At 47.9% G+C, this 21678-nt stretch overlaps 2 protein-coding genes across 7 annotated transcripts in view; one reads left to right on the top strand and one right to left on the bottom strand.

Annotated features, from left to right (window-relative positions):
• tns1 (tensin 1) overlaps nucleotides 1–19460 on the top strand; it is a 244620-nt gene extending 225160 nt beyond the window's left edge. For 4 of the 6 annotated variants that reach the window (XM_031893769.1, XM_031893772.1, XM_031893770.1 and 1 more), the window contains 15 exons: nucleotides 645–844; nucleotides 1181–1256; nucleotides 2254–2349; nucleotides 3804–3839; nucleotides 6541–6721; nucleotides 7767–8644; nucleotides 8943–9029; nucleotides 9722–9853; nucleotides 9931–10023; nucleotides 10732–10809; nucleotides 10904–10975; nucleotides 11249–11417; nucleotides 11546–11614; nucleotides 13076–13105; nucleotides 16615–19460. In XM_031893769.1, the coding sequence (XP_031749629.1) occupies nucleotides 645–844; nucleotides 1181–1256; nucleotides 2254–2349; nucleotides 3804–3839; nucleotides 6541–6721; nucleotides 7767–8644; nucleotides 8943–9029; nucleotides 9722–9853; nucleotides 9931–10023; nucleotides 10732–10809; nucleotides 10904–10975; nucleotides 11249–11417; nucleotides 11546–11614; nucleotides 13076–13105; nucleotides 16615–16753 (2336 nt within the window). In that variant the 3' untranslated portion in view covers nucleotides 16754–19460. The remainder of the gene's footprint in view (nucleotides 1–644; nucleotides 845–1180; nucleotides 1257–2253; nucleotides 2350–3803; nucleotides 3840–6540; nucleotides 6722–7766; nucleotides 8645–8942; nucleotides 9030–9721; nucleotides 9854–9930; nucleotides 10024–10731; nucleotides 10810–10903; nucleotides 10976–11248; nucleotides 11418–11545; nucleotides 11615–13075; nucleotides 13106–16614) is intronic. The other 2 variants (XM_031893771.1, XM_031893773.1) reach the window with 1 other exon arrangement.
• LOC116407773 overlaps nucleotides 1–21678 on the bottom strand; it is an 880143-nt gene that overhangs the window by 800130 nt on the left and 58335 nt on the right. The window lies entirely within an intron of this gene.

Genomic DNA, 21678 nt, shown 5'->3' on the forward strand with positions numbered 1-21678 from the left:
CCCCCCCCCCCCGGCGGCCCCTCTCAAAGGGAACACATCTAACGCTCTGGTTGGTGGGTGGGGTGACTTTTTGTCTTTTTTTGTGTTCAAAGATTAAAAAAGAGGGAGATTTTAGTCATTGGTTGGAGAACATCCCTGGCATTTAATGCACATGACTCAGTAGTAGGAGTTGGCGGTTGCGCCGGCATCTCCATTCCGCTGCCCCAGAGCCCCCCCCCCCTCATCTTCTCTTTGCCCTTTATTCCTTTCCTAGTAACTTTGGCTTCTGTTCTGTTTCATTATGTTCTTCTGCCTCTCCCTGTGTCATTCCTTCCATCCGGCAGGGAGTACAGCCAGTGTTTCCATTAATCCGGCTGCGGGGGGCACGGCCTGCTAAACGTTGCTATTTTTTAGCTGAGGGGCAAGTTCCCCTTTATAATGACATTTTCATACAATGGATGTAGATGAGACACGGAGAGCACTGGATATTACAGGGGGACACACAGGTGACCCCCCCCTAGGTTCATGCATTACATTTCCCATACCCAAGTGTGGTTGCTAAGCTCCCTGCCCCTAGCACCCAGGCATTAGTATGTGAATAACAACATAACCTCAGAACCCCAGTCGGTGTGCAATAATGATCCATTTTACGCTGCTCGTTCCAGGGGTGCACACTCGGGACAAGACTCCGGATGAGATCGGGTCCCTGGCACGGAGGCGCACCACCAGCGAGGGGCAATATGACGAGGGCAATGCTGACCTGGGCAGAGCGAGTAGCCCCACCAAGGTGCGCTCCCCAGTGCGCTGCGTCTCCCCGGAAGTCGCCTTCACCATTGCGGCAAACCCAGGGGGGAGACCCAAGGAGGTAACGGCACCATTGGGCAAAGGCCAAGTTCCTGAACTGGGGATACACAAGGGGTTCTCAGCCGCCCATGGCCCCGGCATATATTGGGGTTCATTGTAACAGTGAGGGGTTCCTGAAAGACAGGGGCAATTATATAAGTAGGGCAAGTAATTTTGCAGGGGAGAGGGGGCTGCACTATGTTGGTTATAGATACAGTTAGGGGCATATATATTATATTGTGTAAACAAAGATCTGATTGGTTGCTATTGGATTACACATATGCCCCTTAGACTTTCACATTGGTCTCCCTATTTGCCTTGTATTTACCCCTCTCCTTGTGCCCCTCTCCCCCCTCAGCCCCATCTGCACAGCTACAAGGAGGCCTTTGAAGAGATGGAAATGACGCCGCCAGTGATCAGCCCGGGGGCCACAGGTACCCTCACTTCTCATTACTTCTCAGATCTTATTTATAATGGGATTAATTAGAGAATTAGAACATCAGAACACACCAGCCTGTAGCCAATCAGAGGATTAGGTGCTCATAGGACTAAACCAACCTGTAGCCAATTAGAATGTTAGATGTTTACAGGATTACACTAACCTGTAGCCAATCAGAGTGTTAGATGCTCATAGGATTACTCCAACCTGTAGCCAATCAGAGTGTTAGATGCACATAGGATTACTCCAACCTGTAGCCAATCAGAGTGTTAGATGCACATAGGATTACTCCAACCTGTATCCAATCAGAGTGTTAGATGCACATAGGATTACTCCAACCTGTAGCCAATCAGAGTGTTAGATGCTCATAGGATTACTCCAACCTGTAGCCAATCAGAGTGTTAGATGCACATAGGATTACTCCAACCTGTAGCCAATCAGAGTGTTAGATGCACATAGGATTACTCCAACCGGTAGCCAATCAGAGTGTTAGATGCACATAGGATTACTCCAACCTGTAGCCAATCAGAGTGTTAGATACTCATAGGATTACTCCAACCTGTATCCAATCAGAGTGTTAGATGCACATAGGATTACTCCAACCTGTAGCCAATCAGAGTGTTAGATGCACATAGGATTACTCCAACCTGTAGCCAATCAGAGTGCTAGATGCTCATAGGATTACACCAACCTGTAGGCATTATGGGGGGGACTGGTGTTTCCCGCTGGGATGTTGCACACATTAAGCTGCAGTTCTGCTGAGCCAATAGGAGTTGGGGGATAATGGCCGGACCATTGGGCAGCAGGGAGTGGGCGCCGGGAACATTCCGGGTCTGACAGACAAAGCCTTTTAGTGTCTCGGTGGCAGAGAATCTGTGGAATTGGCTCATTCCGGCACTTACTGTCTGTCCCAACTGTCAGATTAGTAAGTGAGTTTGCCCCGGGTATTGGTCTGTGCCTAAGTATAACCTGTCCTGTTTCTCTCCCCACAGTAGCCCGATCCCCCCCTGGTTTAGCCAAGACCCCCCTGTCTGCCCTGGGACTGAAGCCCCACAATCCCGCAGAAATCGTTCTCCAGCAATCGGGAGGTGAGTCTCTGAATTCTTTTGCATTACGGGTCACTTATCTCCTTACTGCACTGCCCAGCCTTGGTTAGGGTACAACTCCCAGCATTCTCTGTGGCGAGGAGCCAAGGCTACACACAAACCAATATCATTGTGTGACCAAAGAGACCTACGAGGTTCTTGTATTTAATGTATGTACCAATAGGGAAGAGAGCTGCCATACTGTTCCACTGCCCAACCCATAGGGAAGAGAGCTGCCATACTGTTCCACTGCCCAACCCATAGGGAAGAGAGCTGCCATACTGTTCCACTGCCCAACCCATAGGGAAGAGAGCTAAGAGATGAGACAACCCCAGGTTTTACAAGGCAGTCTGAGTTCCATCTGGAATCCTCCCGTGTGATATAACCCAGTGGCTCCTGTAAATCCATTGTCAGACAGTTCTTGGCTCCGGTCCATGGAAAGTCTGTTCGTCGGTGCAGGAATGTAACATGAATTCCAAACATGGGGCCCTTGTTGGACCTCAGAAGGTGAGGACTTCCATCTGCGGAGCCGAGAGCTCTGGGGAATCTCACTGAGATACATCGTTCCACATTCCTCTCCCTATAAACCCCCCTTCCAAGGTATCCCATGGTTCCAGAAGGTCCGAAGGTTCCGGAAGGTTCTGTAGCTGCTGTATGAGCTGTGGGTCTTGCTGCTGGGTAAATGCAACTCCCGGCATCCTGCTATGTGAGTGTGAATGATGTGAGGGGTTGCTGGGAGTTGTAGATTATCCCCATAGAGTAGTTATGTTCCTAATCAGTAGTTATTTGCTGTTGGAAAAGACCCATTGCTCTGCTTTCCTGTACTTTCTGCCTTGGGGCTGTTCTCTTCCCCATGGTCATGTTGAGGAGAGTGTGTATTGGATATAACTGAGAAGATAGGCACGGACATATCTAGTTATTTTAATCTCCCTGAATCCATATAATCAAGCATGAGCTCCCCTCAGTGGCCAAAGTTATATCAGCATCATGTACAGGTCAAGGTCCCACCCCCTTTTTGACGATGGGAAGGAGAACAGCCCAGGAACAGATATCCATAGCTTCATACATAGGTATGTTTCTGGTGGGGGGGGGGGGGGGGTGCTTTCACATACCCTGGGGAGCTAATTTGGTTGCCAAATGGGCAAACACAACTACTCTATATGAGTCTCTATATGAGGGCACAGTCAAACCTAGTGCCCCTGGAAAAGTCACAATGATCCATAGACTTTCTATAGACTTTCCATAGACTTTTCAATGATTTCTGATAGAGTGGGAGCTCCACCTACAGGAAACCACTAGGTACTGCAGTGATATATATATATATATAAACCTATATAAATCTAAACCTAGAGATATTACTACTCATAGCACTGTGGGATGCTGGGAGTTGTAGTACAACGTGACTAGTAGGCGGGGCCCTGTCTCACTCATTTCCTCTTCCATCCCTTCTGCACCAGAGACAGTCAGGGAAACAGTAATTGCTTACATGGAAGGTAAGTGGGTTTTTGCCTGTTACCCCATTAACCCTTTCTTGGGGGACAGTGGATGTTTCTGCTTAATAATCAGCTTTGCGGGGCTGCGTTGTGGCTTTGCCTTTGTGAGACATATGGTTTGCGGGTCTTTCATTTGGAATTTGTTTTTGTGTCCTGGGGGGGGTTGGTGTTGCATGCTGGGAAGGCAGGGGTTTGGCCTACTGAGTGCATTACATCCCCTGGGAACTGAACTCTCTGCCCTTGAGGTTCCAGAAAGGAAATCAAGTATCCGAAAATAAACACAAAGCAGGAAGGTCTCCAAGTGCAAGTGTTTCCCATCGGCGGAGAATGGGATTCTTATTCACCCCCAGGTGCCACGCGGGGGGGGGGGATCTCGTGATCCGTGTCTGCCCCACTGCCGGGCAGAGTTGGCCTAAAGGGGAAGCTCACCCCTGCGTTAACTTTAGTATGATGTAGAGAAAAATTGCAGTTGGTCTTCATTTGGTATTACTTGGGGTTTTGTAAATATTTTACTTTTTGGTTTGGAATTTCAGCAGCTATCTGGTTGCTAGGGTCCAAATGGCCTTAGCGACAAGGCATTAGGTTGAATGATATATTAATAGGAGAGGGTCAAAAAAGTAACAATAACAATAAAACTGGAGCCTCACAGAGCAATAGTTTTTTGGTTGCCGGGGTCAGTGACCCCCATTTGAAAGCTGCAAAGAGTCAGAAGAAGAAGGCAAATAATTAAAAAAAAAACTATAAAAAAATAAATCATGAAGACCAATTGAAAAGTTGCTAAGAATAGGCCATACTAAAAGTTAACGGAAAGGTGAACCCACCCCTTTAAAGGGGAAGTTCAGCAGAAAAGAAACAATATTCTAGATAGCATAGATCAATTTGCGTCTGGCCATTGTTTCGTTGCTACTATCAGTTAATGGCCCCCGAGTGTCGCAGTTTACTCTTCCTTGTCTTGGTTTGTGCGGTTTTATGGGAAAAATAAGAATGAATCATGTGAAGAATAACTGCATCTCCCTTAATAACCCTGTAGCCTTGCTATTGGCCAGTACTTATTCTCATAATCTCATTAACTGCCCCTTTACTTACCCTGGGGGGGTGGAGCTTCACTGAGCAGCCGTTTGATCCAAAATCGATTTACCCCTCAGGCCTACAGAGGGCGCTGTTACCTTCCTATTCACATACCAACCTGGGCCTCATTTCTCCTGCCCAACGCATTCTGGAATGTGGATCCAAAGTCCATTTTTGGGGGCAAGAACAGAATTTCCCCCTCCCCATTGGCCCCTTTGCCTTCCAGGCTGACAGCAAGTGAAACCCAAAGGAGCCGCCTGTCTCCTCAGCCTAAATAATGTGCCATTTACTGGAACTATGGGTAATGTCATTCCCAGAATAGGACTCCAGTGCAACCCCCATATATCCTATAATAAGGATATATGGAGGCAAAAAGATTATTCCCAGAATAGGACTCCAGTGCAGCCCCCATATATCCTATAATAAGGATATATAGAGTTTTTACCCAGAGGAACAGAATCGGGGGGGGGGGGGGTAGAATATGTATGAAACTGTTCATTTACCCCAAGGTTTTGGAGGCTGGGGGGGACTCTAAGATGATTTTGCTGTGGGGGCCAGTTACGCCTCCCAGTTATACCTCTGAAACTTACGTCTGTAGGAATGAAATGTACAGGGAGATATTTGACATTTTCCCCTCCATATAAGGATGAGGCCGGGGGGGGGGGGGGGGGTTGGTTGTATGGGGGTTACTGGGGCTGCACTGAAATAAATGGGATTCCTTTGCTCAGACATGGGAAGGCTTCTCGGCACCGGAGGAATTTCCCCTGTAAGGCAAAGTGGTATAGTCCAGGCCAGTGAGTGTGTATCAGCATTGGGGCACACTATCTTATATTCTTAGGGGAGTTTTTTTTTCTTTCGGGGGTGCCGTGCCGTGTGTGCCCAGGCCTAAGGCTGTGGTTGCTACGTGTTACTATAAAGAGCACCTACAGCTCAGTGGACACACTGTATATCCCAAGGGAACAGACCTGGGGGCACTTATTAGCACTGGGCAAATTTGGCTGAAAAAAAAGTAAATTGCTGATTGATTGCTATGGGTTACCGGGCAAATTACAAGGGCAAATTTGCCCAGTGTTGATAAATGAACCCCCCCATTCATATAAAAAGAAGTATAAGGCCCGGGCCCATTAGGAAACGGTAGCCGGCCACTTGCCGAAGGATCAGTGGGGATAAAGGAGGGATCATTTGTGGGAAAAGCCTCTCCCTCTTTGTTTGTATGAGAAATTCCAAGGAAGGAGAAGTAATTCCCAAATCAATTGCCCCATTGTTCCTATCTGGGATTCTCGGAGTTAAATCCGCCGGTGCCAGAATAAAGCTTTATGTAAGGAAAGTGGAATAAAAGAGGGGATTTTCCTTTCCTTACTGAGGTCAAATTCTAACCCCCCCCCACCTCTTTTTATGAAAAACCTCCCATCATGCTTAGCTGGCATCAAGCCTGGTCCTGATATTAGTGGCCCATATGGATTAAACAGAGACATTCCTACAGAAACTCATTTGGATACACAGAATTCCTCAGAATAAATCCATATGTTGGGCCTTTGAGCCGCCATGTTGGCTAATAACCGTATTATATGAGCCATATCCTTATAGAAAGCATAGGGGGATCATGCTAATGGTTTTGTCTGTTTATTTGTAGAGCCCAGGAGTTATGTTGAATCCGTTGCCCGGACGGCTGCCGCGGGAGGAGTCGCACCCCCATCACCTACAGGCCCCCAGGCATATAGTGTCGATTCTCTGATGAGAAATGGGGGTTACCCCAATGTTTTCACCTCTCCCAGCCCCATTTCTACCAGCAGCCCCATACACAGCACTGATGGGTAAGTATCTCATGGGTGGGTCTCTATGGATAGGGATATACTAGGCATATACTATGGATATATTAGGAATATACTAAGGATATACTATGGATATACTATGGATATACTATGGATATACTATGGATATACTAGGAATATACTAGGGATATACTAGGGATATTCTAGGGATATACTATGGATATACTATGGATAAACTAGGGATATACTAGGGATATACTATGGATATACTATGGATATACTATGGATATACTATGGATATACTAGGGATATACTATGGATATACTAAGGATATACTAGGGATATACTAGTGATATACTAGGGATATACTATGGATATACTAGGGATATACTATGGATATACTAGGGATATATTAGGGATATGCTAGGGATATACTATGGATTTACTAGGGATATGCTAGGGCTATACTAGGGATATACTATGGATATACTATGGCTATACTATGGATATACTTGGGATATACTATGGATATATTAGGGATATACTATGGATATACTAGGGATATACTATTGATATACTCGGGATATACTAGGGATATACTATGGATATACTCGGGATATACTAAGGATATACTAAGGATATACTAGGGATATACTATGGATATGCAAGGGATATACTATGTATATACTAGGGATATACTATGGATATACTATGGATATTCTAGGGATATACTAGGCATATACTATGGATATACTAGGGATATACTAGGGATATACAAGGGATATACAAGGGATATACTAGGGATATACTATGGATATGCAAGGGATATACTATGTATATACTAGGGATATACTATGGATATACTAGGGATATACTATGGATATACTATGTATATACTAGGGATATACTATGGATATACTAGGGATATACTATGGATATACTAGGGATATACTAGGCATATACTATGGATATACTAGGCATATACTATGGATTTACTAGGGATATACAAGGGATATACTAGGGATATATTAACATGTCTTTGGTTGTTCCATCTGACCGTTGCCTCCTTCCGTTCCCCCCTGTGCAGCTCCCTAAGGAGTTACCCGTCGGTGGAGAGCGGCGCCCGTGTCCCCACTCCCACTCAGCCTTCCGTGGATTCCAGCTTCAGATCCACCAGTCTATCGCAGCCGTCGCCCCAAAGCAGTTACCAGAACGCCTCTCCCATGGTTCCCTACGCTGGCACACCGGCCAGTTCCTATGATGGATACCCTTATTCCCCCAGCAGTGCCCTCACCCAGACAGACGGCCTCTCCGGGCCACAGATGAACGCGGTCATTGGTCACATGGTTCACGGAAGCCCCAAGGCCGTTCATAGAACGGTGGGGACCAACACACCACCGAGTCCAGGTTTTGGGAGGAGAATGGTCACCCCCAATATGGCGCCTCCACCCGGAAGTCCAAGCATGGGCAGACACCCCATGGCTACACATATGGCTGCACCCGTTACAGTAGGTAGCCCCAGCCTTCCTCTCCACCAGGCCTTGATGACGGGAAATGCTCCGGTGACTCCTGGTAGCCCCGGCTTGGAGAGACACGTTATGTATGGCTATTCCCCCGCTGATGACAAACGACCGACACTGTCACGGCAGAGCAGTGCGTCCGGATACCAGGCACCGCCCACCCCATCCTTCCCGGTCTCCCCGGCCTATTACCATGGCATGAGTAGCCCTTCCTCCTCCTCTCCTGACTCAACCTTATACCGGCAAGGGAGCCCAATCTCACAGCCGTCTCTGCCCGAGAAGAGGAGAATGTCATCTGGGGACAGATCCAACAGCCTCCCCAACTACTCCACCCTCAATGGAAAAACCTCTTCGCCCATGTCCAGCGGGATGTCCAGCCCCAGCGGCGGAAGCACAATGGCATTTACTCACACTCTACCGGACTTCTCCAAGTTCTCCATGCCAGGTAGGGTCTAACTAGAAGTCTAACCACACCAGCAGAGACGACTTGTCAGTAACCAAAATGCCAAGTGACGTCACAATGGAATATGGTTATAACCTTATTCCATTGTGACGTCACTTGGCATTTTGGTGATGCGCTTGGGGTTTCCTGAGGAACCCACAGTAACTACCCATTTGTTTATAGCAACCAGAAGCCCCTGTCGTTAGTCATATACTCATTGTTTGGTCTGCTTTGGGCATTTGGGCCACAGGAGAAAGTCCTTGGTGGTGCTGATAGTTTAACCTTATGCTTCTGTTTCCAGACAGCAGCCCGGAGACCCGAGCAAATGTGAAGTTTGTGCAGGACACGTCCAAGTACTGGTACAAACCAGACATTTCCAGGGATCAGGGTGAGTAGCACTAAGCAGTACCGATGCCCATTGGCACAGATGAACATTGGAAGTCTGGCCCCTCTGCCTGCAGGCAGCCTTCTCTGTGTTCTTCAGGGACCTGTTCCTGCTTCTGCATTTATATTCATGTAATAGAACAGGGGTGGGCAAACTACGGCCCGTGGGCCACATCCGGCCCCTTGGCCTTTTTAATCCGGCCCGCCGACGACGCCAAGTCTCATCACGCGAGACTTGGTGTCATTGGCGTGCCGGAATTAAAGAGAGAAGGGGGTCCGCCCTGGCCCGGTCCGGCCCGGGGGTGAGTAAATGTGGCCCGTGAGCCAAAAAGTTTGCCCACCCCTGTAATAGAACCTTGTTTGCTGGCAAAACAAAAAAAAAAAACGTCCATGAATGAGTTTCTTGGAGATGGCGCCACCTAGTGGTAAACTTATAAATAAGAGTATATATGGGAAATGAAGTGCTGCACTGAACACAGTAGAAGAGCAAATGTTAATTATTATTAATTACTGCCTCTTTAGGGCCATAGCTTTTACTTGTGATCAAAAATACCCTTATTTAGCCCAGGCCACTTCCCACTCAATTGAACAGCCCCTATCTAATGTGGGGGGGGGAGGGAAGTAGATGGCTAAAATGACAATACTGCCCCCCAGAGTTACTATGTGGTACTGAGATCTGCCTCCTCTGCTTCCCAGCCATCTCCCTGCTGAAGGACAAAGACCCCGGGGCGTTCATCATACGAGACAGCCATTCGTTCCGAGGGGCCTACGGACTTGCCATGAAAGTTGCCACCCCGCCCCCCAACGCTGGCCAGCCCAGCAAGAAGGGTAAGTAGCCGTGGATTCTGCCTCTGAGCAGGTATTTGTATCCTGTACTTCAAGTAACAATGTCCCTTTCTCTGTAGGAGATGTGACCAATGAGCTGGTTCGGCACTTTTTGATTGAGACGAGTCCCAGGGGGGTGAAATTAAAGGGCTGCCAGAACGAACCCTACTTTGGTGAGTCCATATATGACCTGGGGGGATTTACTTGCCCGGGGGGGGGGGGCAAATGTGTCCGGCGGGTGTGAACTGTTACCCAGAATGGGGTGACAATTACAAGGTCTGTATGTAGGTTTGGGCATTTGGTTGGGCATTTGGCTTTGGCCCTGGGCATCGGAGGGGCCCCTTGGGGAGGCACCTAAAGGGGAGGTTCAATTTTAATATGTTACAGAATGGCCAATTCTAAGCAACTTTTCAACTGCTCTTCATTTTTTATCTTTGATAGTTTTTGGAATTATTTGCCTCCCAGCTTCCAAATGGGGGTCACTGACCCCGGCAGCCAAAAAACTATTGCTCTGTAATACTCCAATTTTATTATTATATTTACTTTTTATTCTTTATCTTTCTATTCAGCCCCTCTACTATTCATATGTCATTCAAACCACTCCCTGGTCACTAAGGTAAATGGGACCCTAGCAACTAGATAACTGCTGGAATTCCAAACCGGAAAGCTGCGGAACAGAAAGTAAATTAATTAAAAAACTACCGATAATAAAAAATGCAGACCAATTGCAAATTGTCTCAGAATAGAACTCTCTACAACATACTAAAAGTTAACTCAACTCTTTATCTCTGGTCTACAGACCAAAACATTCATATATTCTGTACCAGAGCTGCCATATTGATTCCCTAGAGCCTCATGTTTTCCTTGTCTCTCCCACATAGGCTGCCTGTCGGCTCTGGTGTACCAGCACTCCATTACTCCCCTTGCACTGCCCTGCAAACTGGTCATACCCTGCAGAGGTAAGTGTCTCTGTGTATGCAATCTGATTGGACAAATACACAATAAATCCCCAAGTACTAACTGACCAATCGAATCTCCCGTTTTCCTCCGCAGATCCCTCTGATGAGACCAAGGAGACGGCTGTTCCGGCCAATTCAGCCTCAGATTTACTGAAACAGGGCGCAGGTACCGGATGTAGAAACAATTGCAGATTTGGTTTATAGGGCCCCCCCCCACCCACGCTCAGGGATTGGTTAGATTTTTACACTGATATGTTGCTTGGGGGGATAGGGTAGGGTAACCTTGCCACCAATGAGTTAATTGAATTCCAAGCTGACAAGAACGGCAGAACTAAACCACAATGGCAAAATAAAAATGATTTTTTCACTTAACTTCCCCTTTAATATACAGTAACTACACCCCAGACTGACTCTGTTCCCCCTTCGTCCCCCCCATCAGCCTGCAACGTGTTATTCATAAACTCGATAGACATGGAGTCGCTGACCGGCCCACAAGCCATTGCGAAGACCATCGCCGAGTCTCTCGCCGCCGACCCCCCGCCGGCCGCCGCCATCGTTCACTTCAAAGTCTCCGCCCAAGGAATCACCTTAACCGACAACCAGAGAAAGTGAGTGAGGGACGCGGGGGCTATGGGTCAGGTTTGGGTCTGGGCTGGGGGTTATTCTAGAGCGGTTCTGGATTGAGGGCAACTTCCCAGGCCTGGGGGAATTGAGCGGAAATGTCTTTGTCTTTCAGATTATTTTTCAGACGACATTATCCGCTCAGCTCAGTCACCTTCTGCGACCTGGACCCGCAAGAGAGAAAGTGAGTAAATCCCTAAATCATTGGGGCTTATTAATGCGATATTACCTCCCAGGGTACAACTGGGATGTGTTATTGCCTCTCAGGGTACAACCGGGGTGTGTTATTGCCTCCCAGGGCACAACTGGGGTGTGTTATTACCTCCCAGGGTACAACTAGGGTGTGTTATTGCCTCCCAGGGCACAACTGGGGTGTGTTATTACCTCCCAGGGTACAACTAGGGTGTGTTATTACCTCCCAGGGTACAACTGGGGTGTGTTATTACCTCCCAGGGTACAACTAGGGTGTGTTATTACCTCCCAGGGTACAACTGGGGTGTGTTATTACCTCCCAGGGTACAACTAGGGTGTGTTATTGCCTCCCAGGGCACAACTGGGGTGTGTTATTGCCTCCCAGGGCACAACTGGGGTGTGTTATTCCCTCCCAGGGCGCAACCGGGGTGTGTTATTCCCTCCCAGGGTACAACTGGGGTGTGTTATTGCCTCTCAGGGCACAACCGGGGTGTGTTATTCCCTCCCAGGGTACAACTAGGGTGTGTTATTGCCTCCCAGGGCACAACTGGGGTGTGTTATTACCTCCCAGGGTACAACTAGGGTGTGTTATTGCCTCCCAGGGCACAACCGGGGTGTGTTATTCCCTCCCAGGGCGCAACCGGGGTGTGTTATTCCCTCCCAGGGTACAACTGGGGTGTGTTATTGCCTCTCAGGGCACAACCGGGGTGTGTTATTCCCTCCCAGGGCGCAACCGGGGTGTGTTATTGCCTCTCAGGGCACAACCGGGGTGTGTTATTCCCTCCCAGGGTACAACTAGGGTGTGTTATTGCCTCTCAGGGTACAACCGGGGTGTGTTATTCCCTCCCAGGGTACAACTGGGGTGTGTTATTCCCTCCCAGGGCACAACCGGGGTGTGTTATTCCCTCCCAGGGTACAACTGGGGTGTGTTATTCCCTCCCAGGGTACAACTGGGGTGTGTTATTCCCTCCCAGGGTACAACTGGGGTGTGTTATTCCCTCCCAGGGTACAACTGGGGTGTGTTATTACCTCCCAGGGTACAACTAGGGTGTGTTATTGCCTCTCAGGGTACAACCGGGGTGTGTTATTCCCTCCCAGGGCACAACCGGGGTGTGTTATTCCCTCCCAGGGTACAACTGGGGTGTGTTATTCCCTCCCAGGGTACAACTGGGGTGTGTTATTCCCTCCCAGGGTACAACTGGGGTGTGTTATTCCCTCCCAGGGCACAACCGGGGTGTGTTATTCCCTCCCAGGGTACAACTGGGGTGTGTTATTCCCTCCCAGGGTACAACTGGGGTGTGTTATTCCCTCCCAGGGTACAACTGGGGTGTGTTATTCCCTCCCAGGGTACAACTGGGGTGTATTATCCCCACTCAGGGGTATACCCAAGTACGGCCTATCAGGGCTCTCTGCACCTCACATTAACCCCATCTATTCTCCTTTGCTTTCCCAGGTGGATGAAGGCCGATGGGACACAAGCCAAGTAAGTGACTCTGGCAGCCAATCATATAAGGGCACAGCATGGCCATGGGAAAGAGAGCAGCCCAGGACCATGTAGAATAGAGTCCCTACACTAAATAGAGTTCTATATCAGGGTCCCCAGAACAAAGGGATTAGTGCCAGTGAGCGCAATGGGAATATTTAGCGGCTTTATTAAAGGGCAAGTTCAGCGGTCACGGAGAGTTACAGGGTCTCAGACATTAAACATGGGAAGGAAGTTGTTCCAGAGATGGAATTCATTTCCCTGCACTTAAACTTCCAGATATAGATTCTACTAATGGATCTGAATGGGGCAGGGGCCTGGGCTTGTGACTCCAGCATTCCAGAGTTTAAAGGGGAAGTTAACATAAAGTGTTTTCATTAGTCCCATTAGCCCCATTAGTCCCATTAGCCCAGATGACTTACTTAATTTACTTACATTAATTACTTCTGTAAGTGCAGAGCTGCCCATCGTGTTGCTGGCCACTGTTCCACACCTGCCTCTAATTACTAATTCCCAACTACTTCCAATTACCTTTAAATCAAAATATTTCTAACTAACCAACTCCAGTGACCTCAAACTCAAGTATTTCCAACTACCTCCATCTTTGTCAACTTCCAACTCTTAACTACCTCCATCTTTACTACCTCCATCTCTAACACCATGCAATTCAAACTAACTCCAACAACCTCCAACAATCTTCAATTCTAACCAACTCCAATTACCTCCACTTCCAACTTTCTCTAATGCCAACTACTTCTAGAACCTCCAATCCTAACAACTTCCAACTACCATCAACTTCCAACTCTATCTACATCTCTAACACCATGAAATGTTTACTAACTCCAACAACCTCCAATCTAACCACTTCCAACAAGCTTCAATTCTAACCAAATCCAATTACCTCCACTCTAATTACTTTCAACATTCTCCAATGCCAACTATTTGTAGAACCTCCAACCCTAACAACTTCCAACTCTACCTCCATCTTTACAACTTCCATCTCTAACACCATGCAATTCTAACTAACTCCAACAATCTCCCAACTCTAACCACTTCCAACTTCCTTCAACAACCTTCTAACCAAATCCAATTACTTCTACTCTAATTACTTCCAGCTTTGTCCAATGTCAACTGCTTCTGCCACCTCCAACCCTTACAACGTCCAGCTAGCTCCAGCTACCTCCATCCCCAACCCTTCAACCTTAACTAGGTCCAGCTACCTCCATCCCCAACCCTTCAACCTTAACTAGGTCCAGCTACCTCCATCCCCAACCCTTCAACCTTAACTAACTCCAGCTACCTCCATCCCCAACCCATCAACCTTAACTAGGTCCAGCTACCTCCATCCCCAACCCTTCAACCTTAACTAACTCCAGCTACCTCCATCCCCAACCCTTCAACCTTAACTAACTCCAGCTACCTCCATCCCCAACCCTTCAACCTTAACTAACTCCAGCTACCTCCATCCCCAACCCATCAACCTTAACTAGGTCCAGCTACCTCCATCCCCAACCCTTCAACCTTAACTAACTCCAGCTACCTCCATCCCCAACCCTTCAACCTTAACTAACTCCAGCTACCTCCATCCCCAACCCTTCAACCTTAACTAGCTCCTGCTGCCTCCATCCCCAACCCTTCAACCTTAACTAACTCCAGCTACCTTCATCCCCAACCCTTCAACCTTAACTAACTCCAGCTACCTCCATCCCCAACCCTTCAACCTTAACTAACTCCAGCTACCTCCATCCCCAACCCTTCAACCTTAACTAGCTCCAGCTACCTCCATCCCCAACCCTTCAACCTTAACTAACTCCAGCTACCTCCATCCCCAACCCTTCAACCTTAACTAGCTCCAGCTACCTCCATCCTCAACCCTTCAACCGTAACTAGGTCCAGCTACCTCCATCCCCAACCCTTCAACCTTAACTAACTCCAGCTACCTCCATCCCCAACCCTTCAACCTTAACTATCTCCAGCTACCTCCATCCCCAACCCTTCAACCTTAACTAACTCCAGCTACCTCCATCCCCAACCCTTCAACCTTAACTAACTCCAGCTACCTCCATCCCCAACCCTTCAACCTTAACTATCTCCAGCTACCTCCATCCCCAACCCTTCAACCTTAACTAACTCCAGCTACCTCCATCCCCAACCCTTCAACCTTAACTAACTCCAGCTACCTCCATCCCCAACCCTTCAACCTTAACTAACTCCAGCTACCTTCATCCCCAACTCTTCAACCTTAACTAACTCCAGCTACCTCCATCCCCAACCCTTCAAACCTAGCTCCAGCTACCTCCATCCCCAACCCTTCAACCTTAACTAACTCCAGCTACCTCCATCCCCAACCCTTCAACCTTAACTAGGTCCAGCTACCTCCATCCCCAACCCTTCAACCTTAACTAGGTCCAGCTACCTCCATCCCCAACCCTTCAACCTTAACTAACTCCAGCTACCTCCATCCCCAACCCATCAACCTTAACTAGGTCCAGCTACCTCCATCCCCAACCCTTCAACCTTAACTAACTCCAGCTACCTCCATCCCCAACCCTTCAACCTTAACTAACTCCAGCTACCTCCATCCCCAACCCTTCAACCTTAACTAGCTCCTGCTACCTCCATCCCCAACCCTTCAACCTTAACTAACTCCAGCTACCTCCATCCCCAACCCTTCAACCTTAACTAACTCCAGCTACCTCCATCCCCAACCCTTCAACCTTAACTAACTCCAGCTACCTCCATCCCCAACCCTTCAACCTTAACTAGCTCCAGCTACCTCCATCCCCAACCCTTCAACCTTAACTAACTCCAGCTACCTCCATCCCCAACCCTTCAACCTTAACTAGCTCCAGCTACCTCCATCCTCAACCCTTCAACCGTAACTAGGTCCAGCTACCTCCATCCCCAACCCTTCAACCTTAACTAACTCCAGCTACCTCCATCCCCAACCCTTCAACCTTAACTATCTCCAGCTACCTCCATCCCCAACCCTTCAACCTTAACTAACTCCAGCTACCTCCATCCCCAACCCTTCAACCTTAACTAACTCCAGCTACCTCCATCCCCAACCCTTCAACCTTAACTATCTCCAGCTACCTCCATCCCCAACCCTTCAACCTTAACTAACTCCAGCTACCTCCATCCCCAACCCTTCAACCTTAACTAACTCCAGCTACCTCCATCCCCAACCCTTCAACCTTAACTAACTCCAGCTACCTTCATCCCCAACTCTTCAACCTTAACTAACTCCAGCTACCTCCATCCCCAACCCTTCAAACCTAGCTCCAGCTACCTCCATCCCCAACCCTTCAACCTTAACTAACTCCAGCTACCTCCATCCCCAACCCTTCAACCTTAACTAACTCCAGACTTTCAATTACGTTTAACTCCAACTATCTCCAACTCCTTACAAGTCCAAGCACCTACATCTCCCGACCTACCTTCTCTAGTTACTAGAGACACATTTGCTGGACCCTCAGGATTGACACAAATGTCCTTTTTCCCCTCAGACTCTTTGGCTTTGTGGCCAGAAAGCAAGGAAGCACCACAGACAATATGTGCCACCTGTTTGCCGAACTTGACCCAAACCAACCAGCCACTGCCATCGTCAACTTTGTGTCCCGAGTCATCGGCCTGCAGAAGAGATGAGTAACTCCCACGAAATTCATCTTTTTTCCTTAAATAAGGACTCTTGAAGACACAAGAGAGAACCCACACTATGGGAGAAGGGGGCGTTACTCCACCCAGCGGATAAACAACAAAACAACAATGAAATCTAAAGGAAACAAACGACGCAAAAGAAGAAATTTTAATTATTCTAAACCCCTCCCCCCTCCGCTGAAGGAATTGAAGGCACCAACCTATTCCTTATTCCCATTGGCTTCCGGATCAGCTGACCGCGGCGCCACGTATATAAGGTGTTGATTTTGATTGACAGATCTTGCTGTTACTAAACCCTACACACATATATATATACAGCTATATAAGTGCATACACAAGGCTAGCATACACAGGATTTATAACGACTCGTTAGGAGAGTATATTATTAGAAGGCAAGATTTTTATACACTGCGTTGGATGTACAGATCCGGCTCGCTATCTGCTCTGTTTTATATCAAAAACAAAGTATATATATATTTTTCTTCCGTCGTGGTTAATGGAAGGTTGGTTTGGCTCATTAACGACCCCTGTGTTTTTAGGAATCATTTTTGATTTTGCATTGAAAACCCCCCACTCTGCCTGCTGTATGATTTATGCCCCTAATGGTCAGACGGAAGTACTGCATGCTGGAGGGTGACAACTAGTGGTCAGAGAGAGTATTGCAACAGCCAATGGCTTTGCTCAAGCCCTTCGGTGGGGGCAGTAAGTCACGGTTTGCATGCTGCCCCGGTTTTGCACGTGCCTTTAGCAGCTGTAATGCGATTCACTTGAATGAGCTTTGGTTTGTTGATGATCAAGGGGGGGGGGGGTCAAGTTGCACCAGATCTCCTCAGGTCCCACCAGATTTAATTGGGCGCTGGTTGGTGCCATTTGTGTCGTTGAAACGGGATCCCAAGCTTCTCAACCACCGTAGAACTACAGCTCCCAGTACCTGGGCTTGTAGGGGATGCTCAACGACAACCAAGGGTTAAATACTGCCCCATTGTCCTCCACCTTCACCCATAAGGAGAGTAAGGGCCAATCAGGTGTAAGGTTACACTGTATACTGTCTTGCTATTTTGTATCTTTGCAAGCTGAATACCCATAAGCCCGCTGTGCTACTAGAGTGGAGGCTTACTACCTATTGCTAAACTACACTTCCCACCATCCCCTGCTGTACGGATGGGGAAGCCCTTCTAGGGCACATGGGAAATCTAGGGCCAACTCTATGCGCCATTTGATAGAACAGATACACCAATCAGTGCTGATAATGGGGCCCACCAAGGCCTGAGGTCCAATGGGAGATCTCCTGTATTCCAAGAGGCCAAGTTGGACCCTGGTTACAGTATTATACTACTGATTCCCCTCGGGGTGCAGGATTTGTCATGGTGGCCAATCTACTGCAGACGGGGGCCCTTGGCCATGTAGGAATGTTGGAGCCACCAACTGGGTGGAGATGCAAAATGACAAAAATTTAGGATGCTCAATCCCTATGGTGCTGGGCCCCCCAACCTAGCCTAAAACTACCCCCGACATGTATGATCCTATAGGCCCATGCTTTTGCATATATTAGGAAATCGTGGCTATAGCCTCTCCCTATGTCTATAGAAGGTCTGAGCAAGTGAGAAGGAGAAGGGGCGGAACATTTAGGAAGGTGTGTGAGTGTGTGTAGTGTTTGTATACCAGGAAGATACCAAACATTTCTGGGGGTGTTATTATGACTACTCTGCCATAGCCCATTGCTCCCCTTCCTCTTGGGCATTAGATGAATCCACCCAGGGATTCTTGGGACTTCCCATAATCCTTTGCGAGTGCCTTACTGGTTTCATGGCCGGGTGATGATGTTACTTTTACAATGGTGTGTCTCCTAGAGCTTTGGGCTATAGCACGGGGCAATATGGGACCCGATAGGTAGGCCCTCCGGCTGCCGATGGAAATGTTGGGCTGGTGTGTCTGGTAGCATAGAGCAAGGTGTGTTGGAAATCCTGCAATGTTGCCAGGAGAGCTGGATTCATGTGATACGGAAAGGAAAGGATGGAGTATATGTAGCAGCCCCGGGCTCATTGCGGCATCGGGAGTTGAACTAGTTCATGCCGCTAAGGGAGGAGCCTTAGATGTTTCTATGCAAAGCAGCAGCCAATTGGTGTTTCTGGCTAGGAATGCTGGGAGCTGAGGCTGTTCATTGCACTCCCGACTGGGGTTGTGGGATCCAAACATCTGAAAGTGGCATTTAGGGGGTGATTTGCACTGTTGCACGTGGGCTTCGTGTCAAATCCTGTAACACTGTTCCCAATGGGACTGTTCACACTAGAGACTGCAATATAAATGTACTTGGTATCCCTACTAAGGTTATTGTCACAGCCACTGTCCCAGCCAGAGAGGCCTCTTGTACCCCCATTCTGTACCCCATGGGGGATCCCCATACATATACACATGGAACATTCTGTATCCCATGGAGACTCCCCATACATATACATACGGAACATTCTGTATCCCATGGAGGCTCCCCATACATATACATACGGAACATTCTGTATCCCATGGAGACTCCTTGTACATATGGAACATTCTGTATCCCATGGAGGCTCCCCATACATATACATACGGAACATTCTGTATCCCATGGAGACTCCTTGTACATATGGAACATTCTGTATCCCATGGAGACTCCTTGTACATATGGAACATTCTGTATCCCATGGAGGCTCCCCATACATATACATACGGAACATTCTGTATCTCATGGAGGCTCCCCATACATATACATACGGAACATTCTGTATCCCATGGAGACTCCTTGTACATACGGAACATTCTGTATCCCATGGAGGCTCCCCATACATATACATATGGAACATTCTGTATCCCATGGAGACTCCTTGTACATACGGAACATTCTGTATCCCATGGAGACTCCTTGTACATACGGAACATTCTGTATCCCATGGAGGCTCCCCATACATATACATACAGAACATTCTGTATCCCATGGAGGCTCCTTGAACATATGGAACATTCTGTATCCCATGGAGGCTCCCCATACATATACATACGGAACATTCTGTAGATTATAGAAGTTCCTTATACATACATACAAACAACACCCACACACTACTCCTGATAGTAAAACACCTATTTACACCACTTACCCCCACTGGGCACTTAGTAGCTCTCTAGGGGTCCCCCTTGTTTTTAACCCCAGAATAGCTGTTAATTCAGCATTAAGTAAATCCTCCCCCTTAGCAGTCTGATTATCCATCTTAACCAATGAAATGCTGCCCTTGCTTGGGGTACAAGCACCCCGATATTGCATTACTACACACTCTTGCCTTACTATACACACTGCCCCTCTCTCCATATAACACTCAGCCCCACTGTGTAGAACTGCTATTCCGTGGGCCCCTATAAGGTTTAGGGCCCAGTGGGACCCCCCCTCACTGCAGACTGCTGAATGCCAGCCAATGAATTCGCCCGTCCAGCCTGGGCTTCTGGGTAAATGGAGCGATAATGGCGGGTCACGTGTTCTGCTTACTTTGTGTGTTTGGCTTTGAGCATTTGAGATATTCACACGCGTGTGTGCGCACACTCACAGCTACATGGAAGGATGAGGGGAGGGGGTAGAAAGAGTCACGTGTAAGCGCGCCACCTGCTGGCTAATCCTGGGAACTCCCAACCTGCTTCCTTCCTTTTCAATGACAACTCCCAGCATCCCCTGTGAGATACTCGGAGTGGTGTTTGAACCCCTAAAGGTTAGCCAGTTAAATAAGCTTTTGCCTTAAGTAGTTAATTGCTTCCGACGACACCTTTCTGCACCGGCCAATAGCCTGCACCGGCCAATAGCCATAGGAACCAATAGGGCGCTTTCCCTGCGGACTGTACATAAAGCACTTGGGAATCTCTATACAAACTGCTTGTTAGACCTACAGACCTACCCAAATGCTCCGATAGAAGTGCCTCATTGCAATGCAAGGTTAGTAGCCAAAGTTAGTAGCCATTTAGCCATATCAGATGTAATGATTAATGGCCAAGAACTCCGGGTGTTTAGGGCTGGCCGGAGACACCTGGTTGGCTAGCGTTGTATCTATTTACCAGGTAACCCCAAGAACTGTGTGCTACTTTGAACAACCAATCAGCAAGCTGTCTCAGGTATCACATATTAGATTGTAAGCTCTTTGTGCAAGGGGCAGCGTTGCTCAATCACATTGGACTGTAAAGCTAACTAATGGTTAAGTCTGCTTGGTTTTGAACCTGGGGCCAATGGCCTATGGAACCCCCCAAGTTCCTGGGAGCAGAGCTCTGATTCTCCAATGGCTGCTCTCCTCCCCATGGTCATATTGGCAGTGGGGGGAGTGACACTTGGTCCCAGAAGAAAGACTCTGATTCATTTGTGATTATTCCAATTGCATTAATTTCAGTAATCGATACACAAATCCCCCTATTACCCTATGTATCTGGCACAGGCCACGCCCCCTGCTTGAACAAAGGGAGGAGAGCATCCCAAAAGCAGGAAGTAAGGAGGATTAAATCAATGGATGTCATTGGAGAGCAGCTTGGATTCATTTGCCAGGGGGGGCTATTATTAGGGAGAGCTTTCCCTACTGGTGTTTCTTTGCCCCCATATTTTATTTGAAATGTGCAATAAAAAAACAATTGTGGCCTTTAATTACATTTACCCACAAATCCCTGGCAGCGGAGATGTACTGTAACAATGGATCACGGCACAGAACAGGCCCTTCCACTTCCCGACCAATCAGAGTTGACCTTGACAAGTAAGCCTCTGGCTGAGGATTCTGGGAGATGTAGTTCCTAATAGAGTGCCAAGGATCTCCATGCCATTTAGATTCACCCAGTCTGCAGTGTTAATAAAATAGAATCCAAAGTGGCCTTTAATGCAGACGTCGCCCCCTACAGCCATAAGAGCCCCACCAGATGTT

This window comes from Xenopus tropicalis, chromosome 9, assembly GCF_000004195.4.
Source record: "Xenopus tropicalis strain Nigerian chromosome 9, UCB_Xtro_10.0, whole genome shotgun sequence".
NCBI classification, from domain to species: Eukaryota; Metazoa; Chordata; class Amphibia; order Anura; family Pipidae; genus Xenopus; species Xenopus tropicalis.